This window comes from Ranitomeya variabilis, chromosome 6 (assembly GCF_051348905.1).
Source record: "Ranitomeya variabilis isolate aRanVar5 chromosome 6, aRanVar5.hap1, whole genome shotgun sequence".
Taxonomy (NCBI): domain Eukaryota; kingdom Metazoa; phylum Chordata; class Amphibia; order Anura; family Dendrobatidae; genus Ranitomeya; species Ranitomeya variabilis.
Window position 1 is genome coordinate 175,417,737 of NC_135237.1, and position 13,980 is coordinate 175,431,716.

The following is a 13,980-nucleotide window of genomic DNA, read 5'->3' on the forward strand; positions in this document are numbered from 1 at the left end:
AGCCCTCCTCACACACCACAGTCCCCTATTGCAGGCCATAGCTCCTGTACACACAGCCCTCCTCACACACCACAGTCCCCTATTGCAGGCCATAGCTCCTGTACACTACACACAGCCCTCCTCACACACCACATAGTCCCCTATTGCAGGCTATAGCTCCTGTACACACTGCCCTCCTCACACACCACATAGTCCCCTCCAGCAGGCCATGGCTCCTGCACACACAGCCCTCCTCACACACCACATAGTCCCCTATTGCAGGCTATAGCTCCTGTACACACTGCCCTCCTCACACACCACATAGTCCCCTCCAGCAGGCCATGGCTCCTGCACACACAGCTCTCCTCACACATCATAGTCCCCTCCAGCAGTACATGGCTCCTGCACACACTGCCCTCCTCACACACCACATAGTCCCCTCCAGCAGTACATGGCTCCTGCACACACAGCTCTCCTCACACATCATAGTCCCCTCCAGCAGTACATGGCTCCTGCACACACAGCCCTCCTCACAGACTACATAGTCCCCTCCAGCAGTACATGGCTCCTGCACACACAGCCCTCCTCACACATCATAGTCCCCTCCAGCAGTACATAGCTCCTGCACACACAGCCCTCCTCACACACCATAGTCCCCTATTGCAGGCCATAGCTCCTGTACACACAGCCCTCCTCACACACCACAGTCCCCTATTGCAGGCCATAGCTCCTGCACACACTGCCCTCCTCACACACCACATAGTCCCCTCCAGCAGGCCATGGCTCCTGTACACACTGCCCTCCTCACACACCACATAGTCCCCTATTGCAGGCCATAGCTCCTGCACACACTGCCCTCCTCACACACCACATAGTCCCCTCCAGCAGGCCATGGCTCCTGCACACACTGCCCTCCTCACACACCACATAGTCCCCTCCAGCAGGCCATAGCTCCTGCACACATTGCCCTCCTCACAGACCACATAGTCCCCTATTGCAGGCCATAGCTTCTGCACACACTGCCCTCCTCACACACCACATAGTCCCCTATTGCAGGCCATAGCTCCTGCACACACAGCCCTCCTCACACACCACATAGTCCCCTATTGCAGGCCATAGCTCCTGCACACACTGCCCTCCTCACACACCACATAGTCCCCTCCAGCAGGCCATGGCTCCTGCACACACTGCCCTCCTCACACACCACATAGTCCCCTATTGCAGGCCATAGCTCCTGCACACACAGCTCTCCTCACACACCACAGTCCCCTATTGCAGGCCATAGCTCCTGCACACACAGCTCTCCTCACAGACCACATAGTCCCCTATTGCAGGCTATTGCTCCTGCACACACTGCCCTCCTCACACACCATAGTCCCCTCCAGCAGTACATGGCTCCTGCACACACTGCCCTCCTCACACACCACATAGTCCCCTATTGCAGGCCATAGCTCCTGCACACACAGCCCTCCTCACACACCACATAGTCCCCTATTGCAGGCCATAGCTCCTGCACACACAGCTCTCCTCACAGACCACATAGTCCCCTATTGCTCCTGCACACACTGCCCTCCTCACACACCACATAGTCCCCTATTGCAGGCCATAGCTCCTGCACACACAGCCCTCCTCACACACCACATAGTCCCCTATTGCAGGCCATAGCTCCTGCACACACAGCCCTCCTCACACACCATAGTCCCCTATTGCTCCTGCACACACTGCCCTCCTCACACACCACATAGTCCCCTATTGCAGGCCATAGCTCCTGCACACACTGCCCTCCTCACACACCACATAGTCCCCTATTGCAGGCCATAGCTCCTGCACACACAGCCCTCCTCACACACCACATAGTCCCCTATTGCAGGCCATGGCTCCTGCACACACAGCCCTCCTCACACACCACATAGTCCCCTATTGCAGGCCATAGCTCCTGCACACCCTGCCCTCCTCACACACCACATAGTCCCCTATTGCAGGCCATAGCTCCTGCACACCCTGCCCTCTCTGTATACACGTGCATTACTGCTGCTGCCGCTTCCTGTTTTGAGGCTGAGCGCGGCAGTGGGAATCAGGAGGCCCCGCCCCTTCCCGTGACGTCACGCCCACCGGAGCAGCTCCGTTGTAGACACGACCCCTTCGTGCCTGCGCTGCTCCCATCAATGTGTGCGCTCTCCATTTGTATTGCAGGGCTTTCACTCGGCGGTGATCTGCAGCATGGCCGTGGAAGGAAAGTCCCGGTCAACGGAGCAAAGTGGGTCAACGGAGGGGCACCTCCGTCACCGGCAGCGAGGTGCCGCCTCTACTAAGGGGAGGCTTAGGACCCCGGGCACGGAGCCCCCCCAGTACAGGGACCAGGGCACGTCTTACCTCAGCCCTGCCAATGTGAAGCTTGGCTCCATCCTGGTGATTGGTAAGGGCATTGTTATTCTGCATGTCACCTGGCAGGAAAGTTTACACCGGCAGCGCTGCGGCGGATGGAGATTTCTACCGCTGCTGTTGCCCGTAGCAACCAGTCATAGCAGCTTTCATTTTGTAATCTGTTGAAAAGTGAAAGCTGCTCTGTGATTGGCTGTCAGAGGCGAGGCAGAGCGTTTTTAGTCTGATCTGCCGTATTAACCCCTTAATGACAGCCATGTTCATTAAGTGTTTCCTGTTTTTGGAAGAGCCCTGAGTTTCCCTCAGCATGGCTGTGTCTGGCATTACCTTTGCTGGCCAAGCAGAACTTCGGAATTAAATCCCTCAGGATAACGGAAAAATGAATTCAAAGGGAGATGAAATGGTCAAATCCGCAATTCCACGTTTGTGCCTTATTTTTCTGGTTACGCCGATACTTGTGTAGGGTTACTTCTATTTGTAATTGACTGGCTTAAAAATATTCTGAACTTCATAAAAAAGAAATGCTATCTCTGGCCATGCCTCCGTGTCCACAGCTCGATATCTGCACCTGACACCTGCATTACGGCTTGTCGGGGTTTTATTGGTACCGTTTGGGCTGTTTATGACATTTGTATTTTTTTTCCCTTACATTTTTTTTTGCTATAGAAGCAGCAGCTAAAAAAAACCTTAGCGATTTTGGCATTTCAAATTATTCTTTGCGCCTTTTACCACATGGGTTATAATATAGTAATGTCATAGATCATGCTTGTACTGATGCAGTGATACTGAATATGATCACTTTTTTAGTTTTAATTCAGTGGGATAAGCCAGGGGTAATATTTATTTTGAATAACTTTTTTGTTTGTTTCTTACTCTTTATTTTTGTCCATAAAGGGCACTTCAGCCTGTGATCGCTTGTTCTGTACACTGCAAACTTCACTATTGTAGTATGTAGTACAAATCAGGTCTCCTGTGAAGCCCAGCTATACCAGGATGGAAGTGATGGGGGCCTTCAGCCGGCTGCCATGGCAACCCATCAGCACTCCACAATGGTGTCGAGGGGTGCTGATGAGCCCCTGATCAGATACGCTGCCAGGAGATGTACAAGCTGCTTATAGACAATGGCATTTCAGAGGTTATAGCAGCAGCAACCCCTGTGGGCTCAGTTTGTCCAACTTTCAGATAAAAATTGAAAGGCATGGGGTTTTAAAAAGTAATAAAAGAAGGTATAGTCTTCTCCAGTGAAAGGTATTCTGCTGATCTCCAGCGGTACATTGGGTGGTGGTGTTCTGCTCTTCAGCCACTTGACTTCTGAGGCCTGCGAGTTCCTGCAATAATCATTTCACTTTGATGACACATTATCCAATGGTGTGGGCTAGAATATACGGTGATTTTGGCTACATAGTCAATTAGTACAGATACTATATTGCAGTGAAATTGAAGCGAACCTAAAGATGCCACATAACTCAAGTCCCAGGAAGTCTGAACCTACTGGATGTCTGTGTTGCAAATGCAGCAACCCTCAATGATTTTCTAAAAGAAAAAAACAATTACACATTTCAATGGAAAAATAATCCAGAACTAGTTTTTGGATGAATGACCCAAAGAGAATGGCAGATGGAATGTAGACGTCTGTGAAGCACAGTCTGTGTACGGCCCGTGATGGGCAGACTGGCATCGGGCCGTCCCACCCAAATTCTCCAGAATTCTTATAAGCCTTTTGATTTGGAATCAATAGACTCGCGGCCAGTCCTTACCTCACCGTGGTCCATGTTTCATTGACGTTTCTGTTCAGCCTTTTGGATCGCAATCAGACCTATCAATTTAGCCCCCTTGGGCTGTTCATGGAGAGATAGGAATATGTCACTTTTCATGCTAGGACAAAAATTCTATTAAAATGCGGCAGAGGTAGATGGAGAATTCATCAGACATTTCATCCTCTGTCTTGTGAAGATCAGTTTTTTTCCTCTTTTGTTATCTTCCAAGGGTGGTCTCATTTACAAATTCTTGGCAACAGATGGAGAAATGAAGCAGCTGATCTTTACATCACAATGAAATGCAAACACTTAGGACACTTTTATTTGCAAAGCTGTTTTTGAAAGAATGGCTAAGGCGATGCATTAGATGCAGTGACAGTGGAGCCAGCAATAGGGGTATTGATTTAGCAAAGGAGCATCGGTAGTTTTAATCAAACACAATATAATAATACAAAAATATACGGTAATTGTACTTTGAAATAATAGTATAGTACTAATGCCCTAGTGACTGGGGCACTCTGTTGTCCAGCACCGTAGCGACCATAGCCTGCTAGTCATGACACATTACAGGTTCAATTGTTAAAGGTGTCGTCTCGTTTTTTAATGAATAACATTTTATATGCTTGCAAAAACAAGTAAAAATTCCTGTTCATAAGAACCGAATATTGTTTTTTTTATTTTATTGTTTACAGCTGATTGCCTAGGTGACTGGCCTCCTCTGCCGCCTAACAGATGTGTCTAAAGTTGTGCAGAGCTTACAAACTCTTTCCAATAGAGAAAAAAGAGGCGGGGGAGACAAGCGCACATAGGGTGGTATTGAAAGGTACGCATGAGAAGGGAGCTATGGAGTTGCTCACCTGAAAGGGTTGTGATTAGTGTTGAGCATTCCGATACCGCAAGTATCGGGTATCGGCCGATACTTGCGGGTATCGGAATTCCGATACCGAGATCCGATACTTTTGTGGTATCGGGTATCGGTATCGAAACAACATTAATGTAAAAATGTGTAAAAGAGAGAATTAAAATAAAAAATATTGCTATACTCACCTCTCCGACGCAGCCTGCACCTTACCGAGGGAAGCGGCAGCGTTCTTTGTTTAAAATTTGCGCTTTTCTTTCCTTACGTGAAGTCCCGGCTTGTGATTGGTCGCATGCCGCCCATGTGGCGGCGACGCAACCAATCACAGCAAGCCGTGACGTAATTTCAGGTCATTCAGTATTTTAAAATTACGCTCCGGCTTTGTGATTGGTTGCGTCGCAGTCACATGGGCGACGCAACCAATCACAGCAAGCCGTGACGTAATTTCAGGTCCTTAAGGATTTTAAAATTACGTCCCGGCTTTGTGATTGGTTGCGTCGCAGTCACATGGGCGCCGCAACCAATCACAAGCCGGGACGTCACGGGAGGCTGGACACGCGCGCATTTTAAAATGGGCGCGTGTCCAGCCTCCCGTGACGTCCCGGCTTGTGATTGGTTGCGGCGCGGTCAACCAATCACAAGCCGGGAGGCTGGACACGCGCGCATTTTAAAATGGGCGCGTGTCCAGCCTCCTGTGACGTCCCGGCTTGTGATTGGTTGCGGCGCGGTCAACCAATCACAAGCCGGGAGGCTGGACACGCGCGCATTTTAAAATGGCTTCCCGGCTTGTGATTGGTTGACCGCGCCGCAACCAATCACAAGCCGGGACGTCACGGGAGGCTGGACACGCGCCCATTTTAAAATGCGCGCGTGTCCAGCCTCCCGTGACGTCACGGCTTGTGATTGGTTGCGGCGCCCATGTGACTGCGACGCAACCAATCACAAAGCCGGGACGTAATTTTAAAATCCTTAAGGACCTGAAATTACATCACGGCTTGCTGTGATTGGTTGCGTCGCCCATGTGACTGCGACGCAACCAATCACAAAGCCGGAGCGTAATTTTAAAATACTGAATGACCTGAAATTACGTCACGGCTTGCTGTGATTGGTTGCGTCGCCGCCACATGGGCGGCATGCGACCAATCACAAGCCGGGACTTCACGTAAGGAAAGAAAAGTGCGAATTTTAAACAAAGAACGCTGCCGCTTCCCTCGGTAAGGTGCAGGCTGCGTCGGAGAGGTGAGTATAGCAATATTTTTTATTTTAATTCTTTCTTTTACACATTAATATGGATCCCAGGGCCTGAAGGAGAGTTTCCTCTCCTTCAGACCCTGAGAACCATCAGGAATACCGTCCGATACTTGAGTCCCATTGACTTGTATTGGTATCGGGTATCGGATTGGATCCGATACTTTGCCGGTATCGGCCGATACTTTCCGATACCGATACTTTCAAGTATCGGACGGTATCGCTCAACACTAGTTGTGATTGTCACAACTCCAGTAATTGCCCATGAATAGCATGGCTGCTGTAGTTTTGTCAGCAAGTGAACGTAAACCCTCTTTTATATATTAGAAAATGGAGATTGACGTTTCCGAGTAGACCGTTCTGCTGTAGAGAGGATGGAATAGGAATCTCATAGGTTTTAGTTCTATACTATTCATGTTCGCACCGAGCACTTACTGAAAAAACAAACTTCATAGAACCATCAGTTTAACAGGGAGACAGGGTTTTACATACTGGGGAAAGAACAGAAGAAAAGCATATACGGTAGTTATTAAGACATAAAACATGACAAGAAGTAAAGCTATCATGTTTAATGTTTACAAATTGCAGTAATACACAAATGTGTTTTATTTTAAGTTGCGTTGTATTTATTTGTAAGTATTGACTTTAAACGTGATTGTTTTCCTTCTTGTCACATTTTGTGTCTTGATAACTATATGCTTTGACTTTTTTATATCACCATTAGTCTTTTAACAATGTTAACAATCTTCTCGCCCAGAAGAGCGTTTCCTTTTTTCTAGTGTTTAGGCTCTTTCCCCAGTATTTGCCCCCTCTCCTTACTATACTGGTTTTTTATGTAGTTTATTTTTTTTAAAAAGCTTATAAATAACAACGGCATTACTATTCCATTCTGGAACTGTATCCCCCCTATAGCAGCGCTGTTGACTTTGAAACGTCAATCTCCATTTTCAACTAAACTCTTTCCGATAGAGTAGTTAATTGCTGAAAGCTGAATGTATCGCTGGAGCGCACTATTGGCTCCGGTTCCCGGTAGCTGTTTGGTGCAACTTTTCTCCAGCAATGTTGCAGAGGCAAAGCTGTCTCATATAGCAGTATCGGAGAGCGCACAATTTGGTCCGGCAGCACAATCGTGCAGTAGCATACTGCCCCAAAAAGCTGTGAGTCAGGTGATCGATGCGCTCTCGGTTCAGAAGATGAGAAGCTCCTTTAAGAATGGTTCAGTAGCACTGATGCATGAACAGTGCTTGCTTTCATTTAAACCACTGGCTGACATTTATAGTAATTTAATGGACCATTAAATATGAGAGGAGGGAATGTGGGAGACGATGTGGCGGGAGAAGCATTCACTTTTAGCCAATGATGATGGAGGAGTGTTATAGCTTGCCTGACTAGCTGCCTAGGGGGCTGAAATGCCTGAAGCTTGTGGGGAACTTTCGGCTGAAGTGTTCATCTTGGCTTCCTGGGCGACGTGGTGCAGAGAACACCTTTAATTTGCCTTTTTGAGGATGTAAATGCTGATTTTACTTAGTGCTTACAAGCTCCTGATCCTAAGCAGCGGAGAGTGCTGCGATGATATTGCTCATCCTAACTGTTAATCAAGCTGAAGCACACTGCCCCACAGGATGCTGGGAGTGGTGTGTTTCTGCAGATCATGAGAATAACCCATTTTTAATGCCTTCCCTCCGCATTGTGTTACATTTTGTAATCGGAACAATGCAGTTTGTACAGATTGGCCAAGTTATATGTCATAGTGATGGTGCAGGACTCCAGAGCTGTGTTATACCATCATCGCTGTTCCCTTATTGCCAGTATGGGAGATCCCAGCAAATAACCCATTCGATGCCTTGGTCATTGCTGACTGTGAGTGATTAAATTGTCATCCGATAGTCCCCTTCATCCGTCTGATTGGGGTTCATTGATGGGCTGCTATGGTAGTTTTGGCCTTGTGCTCACAAGCATAATACACTGTAATACTGGAGTATTGTAATGTATTATACAAGGAATTGTGTTGTTACATGGTCATGTCCTATAGTGGAACTAAAAAAAAATATTCAAGAAAAAAAGCTTATTTCCAAGAATGCTTTATTATTCTAAAAAACATAAAGGACAGTACACATAATTGATATTGACAACAAAATAACATATTTTGTTTAATGTGGGAAAGTAGTAAAACATAAAAAATATATATTTAATGTCATTGTGACCCAGAGATTTAGAGTAATTCCTAATTGTTGCTTCTTGTTAAACGGCAATGTTGAGAGGCATTGGGTTACCATGGCAGCCGGGGCCCGCTATGGCCTCTGTGGCAGCCATCTTGGCTCTCCTGTAAAACTCAGCCAGTGGCTGCTTCATAGTAGAACCATTATTACCCTTTACTGTGCAAGACTATGGTATTGCAGTACATAAAGTAATAGATCAAACAATCACAGTCCCTTCAGGAGACTAAAACAATATAGTAACAAAAATGGTTTAAATTGGGCTCTTTTTTCCCATTCAAAAATAAATCACTTAAGAAAAAAACATTTTGTATGGTCTTATTCGAAAATGTCCACTTTTTATATACAGGAAAGATATATATCTTTGTACTGTGTTAGCCAGTAGATAGAAAAATATTTAGAATTGAGAGTCCTCAGTGTGTTGTGTTTTGCATAAATATGTGATTCTTCAGATTCTGTATTAGTCTATGCCTGATGAAGAGACCTGAGTAGTCTCGAAAGTTCACCCCTTGACGAAGGAAAAACCATTCCGAAACGCACGTCGGGGTGCGCACACTTTAAAGACCAGACGGACCTTAAAGGTATATTTATTCAGTCGCCATGACAGCACAACGAGAGAGGGGATCCGCCCTTCAGGGACAGGAAACCTACAGACATAAAAGGGCGGTACCTCTCCCTCGCATCAGTTGGTTTCCTGTCCCTGACAGCCGAACCTCTTCAGGCAGGCCTTAAGAAGAAGGTTGAAGATTAGAAGAAAATCCCACTCCTGACAGGCCGATACAGGTGGCGGGGGTCCCCTACCTCGGTTTAGTCAGGAGGCTGGAAGCACCACACGGCAGGGGAACTGTTAGTGTCGGTGGCGGCAGGAGGAAGCAGCCTGCATGTCGGGGGGCTAGCTTTTGTTGTGGTCTACAGAGTCGCGCGTACCTGGTAAGTATGGGGGCTCCTCCTGGGTAGCCGCGTCTGCTGGGGCCTCTGTGGTCTCTCCGCACCTCCCGGGATACGTGTGCGTCGGTCTGGGGGACGCTGGCATCCTCGGTCGCGTCTCGCTGTGTAAGCTGCAGCCGCGACCGGAAGTGACGCGGCTGGGCGGCGCGGCCTGATGACTTGACGAGGCATGCGCAGTTGCGTCCTTCCGGCTGATGGCGGCGTTCCGGCGTCTCTGCCGGCTAGGTCCCGGGAGAGGCGGCGATTGCGGCGGTCGGCGGCGGGGGCGGAGCCCGGGGGTAGAGCGGACCCTATTGGAGGTACCGGTCTCGCCACCTCATCACCCTGCTGACCCCCATCCGGGGGCGGTACCCTAGGAAGCATAATTTAAGCGCTGCATGAGGGCCACAAGGTGTTCCTGGCCATTTCTCCTTCATGATGGAATCGCCAAACGGAACTTCGCAGCAGCAGCGGCAACAGCAGCAGCAGCAGGAATCGGAGGAGCCTGTGGTGGTCTCCCAGCGTCGATCCAGTGGCAGCAGTCGCGCTGGTGGGGCTAAAATGGCTCAAAAGTCAAAGCCAGATAAGTCCTCAGGCCGCAAAGAATCCCCGGCTAGAAAGGACCCCCCATCTACGGTACCGTTCACTGCAGGGCTGGGTAAGTGATCTACGTGAAAGTTCGCTTACTGATTATTGTCCCTCCTTATATTCCCTCTCTCCTTACTAGGGGAGGAAATGCTTTACTAAATCCAAGCATAGGCAGTGTGCTGAACCACTACCTGATGGCCATAAAAAAACATTGTGTAGATCCTGCATACAACACCTTATTGAGGAGGAGCCCCTAACCTCACTTCCACGCTAAGACAGATGGTTAGGCAAGAAGTGAGCGGTTCCATGAGATCGCATAAAGTGGAGGCCAAAAAGAAAAAAAGTGACATCCCCAGTCTCTGTGATAGATTCGGATTCGGATTAACTGAGTTCTGACTCTCTCCCATCGTCTGCCTCATCAGAGGACATAGAGTCTAGTCGAGCCTGTTTGTCGCTCGACAGAATCAACAACTTGGTCAAAGCAGTCAACAACACGATGGGGATTGAGGAGCCTCAGTCAGAATGTTCCATTCAGGATGTTATGTTCAGAGGTCTGGATCGGAAATCCCGGAGATCCTTTCCTGTAGTGGATAAGATCAAATCATTAATCTCAAGGGAATGGAAAAAACCCGAAAGGAAAGGGTCACTTCCTCCAGCCTTTAAAAGGAGGTATCCCTTCGAGGAAGAAGCATCATCCTCGTGGAAAGAAGTTCCGAAACTGGATGCGGCAGTGGCCAAGGCATGCAAGAAAACCTCTCTTCGATTTGAGGATTTAGGGAATCTGAAGGACCCTTTGGATAGGAAAGCTGACGTTTTCCTTAAGGGTGCTTGGGAAACATCAGCAGGTTCCCTAAGACCAGAAATCACAGCCACTTGCACAGCTCGGTCGTTGATGGTGTGGCTCGGTCACTTAGAAGATCAGCTCAAGGACAAGGTTCCCAGAAATGAGATATTAGCCTCTATGCCTATTATTCAGGATGCTGCTGCTTTCCTTTCAGATGCGTCGGCGGATTCCGTTAAACTTGCCGCCAGATCTTCTGACTTATCTAATGCAGCCCGGAGAGCGCTGTGGATTAAATGCTGGCCAGGAGACTTACAGGCCAGGTCGAAGCTGTGTAGCATTCCCTGCGAAGGATCTCATTTGTTTGGGCCAGTACTGGATGATCTACTGGATAAGGCCGGAGATAATAAGAAACGTTTTCCTTTCCTAAGGAGACCCTTTTATAGACCTCGGTGAGGTCCAGGCTGCGTCGGAGAGGTGAGTATAGCAATATTTTTTATTTTAATTCTTTCTTTTACACATTAATATGGTTCTCAGGGCCTGAAGGAGAGTTTCCTCTCCTTCAGACCCTGGGAACCATGAGGGATACCGTCCGATACTTGAGTCCCATTGACTTGTATTGGTATCGGGTATCGGATTAGATCCGATACTTTGCCGGTATCGGCCGATACTTTCCGATACCGATACTTTCAAGTATCGGACGGTATCGCTGAACACTACTAATAGTCCTTGGATTCTAAGCATCATTGAAGCAGGTCTAAGATTCGAGTTCCATCAGGTCCCTCGGGACAAATTCAAGCTGACACCCATCCGTTCTTCCCCTGCAGAACAATTGGCTTTGGAATCGGAAGTTCAGGAACTTCAACAGAAAAAGGTTCTAATCAAGGTGCCCGTAGAAGAAAGAGGTAAGGGGTTCTATTCCCCTTTGTTCCTGGTCAGAAAACCTGACGGATCCTTTCGCACCATTATCAACTTGAAAGGCCTCAACAAATTTTTGTTAGTTCCGTCCTTCAAGATGGAATCTGTGAAGACGGCAATAAAGCTTCTTTTTGAAAACTGCTTCATGGTTGTCTTAGACCTTAAAGACGCCTACTACCATGTCCCAATACACGTAGATGATCAAAAATTTCTTAGGGTGGCGGTTTCACTTGCTGGCACAGTAGAACACTTTCAATATCGGGCACTTCCCTTTGGCGTCGCAGTCGCACCCCGTGTATTTACTAAGATCATGATAGAGGTTATGGCGCAACTGCACGAGCAGAACATATTAATAATTCCCTATCTGGATGACTTATTGATTGTGGGTCATTCAGAATCACATTGTAAAGTCCAACTGGAAAAAGTTATTGCAGTATTGCACAGATTAGGATGGATTATTAACCATAAAAAAATCCCGTTTACAGCCCTTGAAAACGCAGGAATTTCTGGGTCTAGTTATAGACTCTAGTTGGCAGGAATGTCGCCTCCCAGATTCGAAGGTGGATAGTATATATCAGCTTGCCGCGAAGATGATTAAGAATCCTTTAGTCTCCGTAAGAAGTGCCATGTCACTCTTAGGTTCTCTTACATCTTGTATTCCGGCGGTTCTCTGGGCCCAATATCACACCAGAACACTGCAGTGGGATGTTCTACATAAGTCGCGCCGACTGGGGGTTCATCTTGACAGCAAATTCTCGTTATCCATTGAATCCATTCATTCACTAAATTGGTGGACTCGCGTTTCAAACTCACGTAGAGGAGTTCCCTGGTCTAACCATGTTACTAGAATAATAACTACTGATGCTAGCCCCAAGGGATGGGGGGCGCACTTGGAAAATAATTGGGCCCAGGGGCTATGGTCCCAATCGGAACAAGACTCGTCTTCCAACGTAAAATAACTTTTAGCGTTAGAACGTGCTTTAAACAGTTTTCTTATACCCCTACAGGGTCGTCACGTCAGACTGTTCTCGGACAACCAGGTAACCGTGGCCTACATTAATCATCAAGGGGGTACGCGGTCCAGTTCATTAATGGAGGTCGCGGATCATATTTTCCAGGTGGCCGAGAATCACCTACTTTCTCTCACGGCACTTCATATAAAAGGAAAGCTCAACACCATGGCCGACTATCTAAGCCGCAACAAGCTCAGACAGGGGGATTGGTCTTTAAACCCGACCGTCTTCAATCAGATCGTGCATTTATGGGGATGTCCAGAAATAGACCTCTTTGCAAGCCAAGGGAACAAAAAACTGCTCCAATTCTGCTCCCTAAATCCAGGAGACAACCCGTATGCAGTGGACGCTCTCCTAATACCATGGCGCTTCGGTCTCGCATATGCTTTTCCCCCTCTAAACTTAATACCAATAGTTCTGAGGAAGATTCGGGAAGACAGGGCCCGGGTAATCTTGATAGCCCCGTTCTGGCCCAGGAGATCGTGGTTTCCTTGGCTGAGGAAGATGTCCGTCACTCAGCCATGGATTCTCCCAGAATTAACAGATCTCCTCTCTCAGGGCCCAATACTCCATCCACGAGTAGCCAACTTACACCTAGCAGCGTGGAATTTGAGAGGTCGCTGCTAAGGGGGAAGGGGTTCTCTAGACATCTGATAAATACACTTTTAAAAAGTAGGAAAACCTCTACAACAAACATCTATGTCAGGGTTTGGAAAAAATTCTTGTCAGTTTCAGGAGCACAGATTGACCAAGAACCTTGTATTAATCAAATTCTAGAATTTCTACAAAAAGGTTTAGAATTAGGCTTAGCCACTAGCACTCTTAGAGTTCAAGTGTCAGCTCTAGGGGCGTTATACAATTCTAATTTAGCCAGCAATTACTGGATATCTAGGTTCTTCAAGGCGGTTACTAGATCCAGACCTGTTATTAAAGGGAACCTGTCACCCCGTTTTTTCGGTATGAGATAAAAATACCGTTAAATAGGGCCTGAGCTGTGCATTACAATAGTGTAGTTTGTGGACCCCGATTCCCCACCTATGCTGCCGAAATACGTTACCGAAGTAGTCGTTTTCGCCTGTCAATCAGGCTGGTCAGGTCAAAAGGGTGTGGTGTCCTCCCCCAGATCTTGCGTAGTGTTCCGTTGGTGGCGTAGTGGTGTGCGCATGCCCAAGGTCCCGAATCCTCTGCCAGGGGTGTGAAAACAACAGCGATGTCCGTTATTCCATTGGTGGTCGGTGGGCGCGGCCATCTTGCTTTGGCCGCAGAATCGGCGCTCTGCTGGCCGCGGCTTCAGGAAAATGGCCGCGGGCAT

The 13,980-nt window shown here is 47.8% G+C and overlaps 1 protein-coding gene across 2 annotated transcripts in view; it reads left to right on the forward strand.

The window, feature by feature from the left end:
* The first annotated feature begins 2,058 nt into the window (after positions 1–2,058).
* The window catches only part of DPY19L1 (dpy-19 like C-mannosyltransferase 1), a 272,489-nt gene continuing 260,567 nt past the window's right edge, over positions 2,059–13,980 (forward strand). For both annotated transcript variants that reach the window (XM_077269279.1, XM_077269278.1), the window contains exon 1: positions 2,059–2,395. In XM_077269279.1, coding sequence (XP_077125394.1) covers positions 2,200–2,395 — 196 coding nt within the window. In that variant the 5' untranslated portion in view covers positions 2,059–2,199. The remainder of the gene's footprint in view (positions 2,396–13,980) is intronic.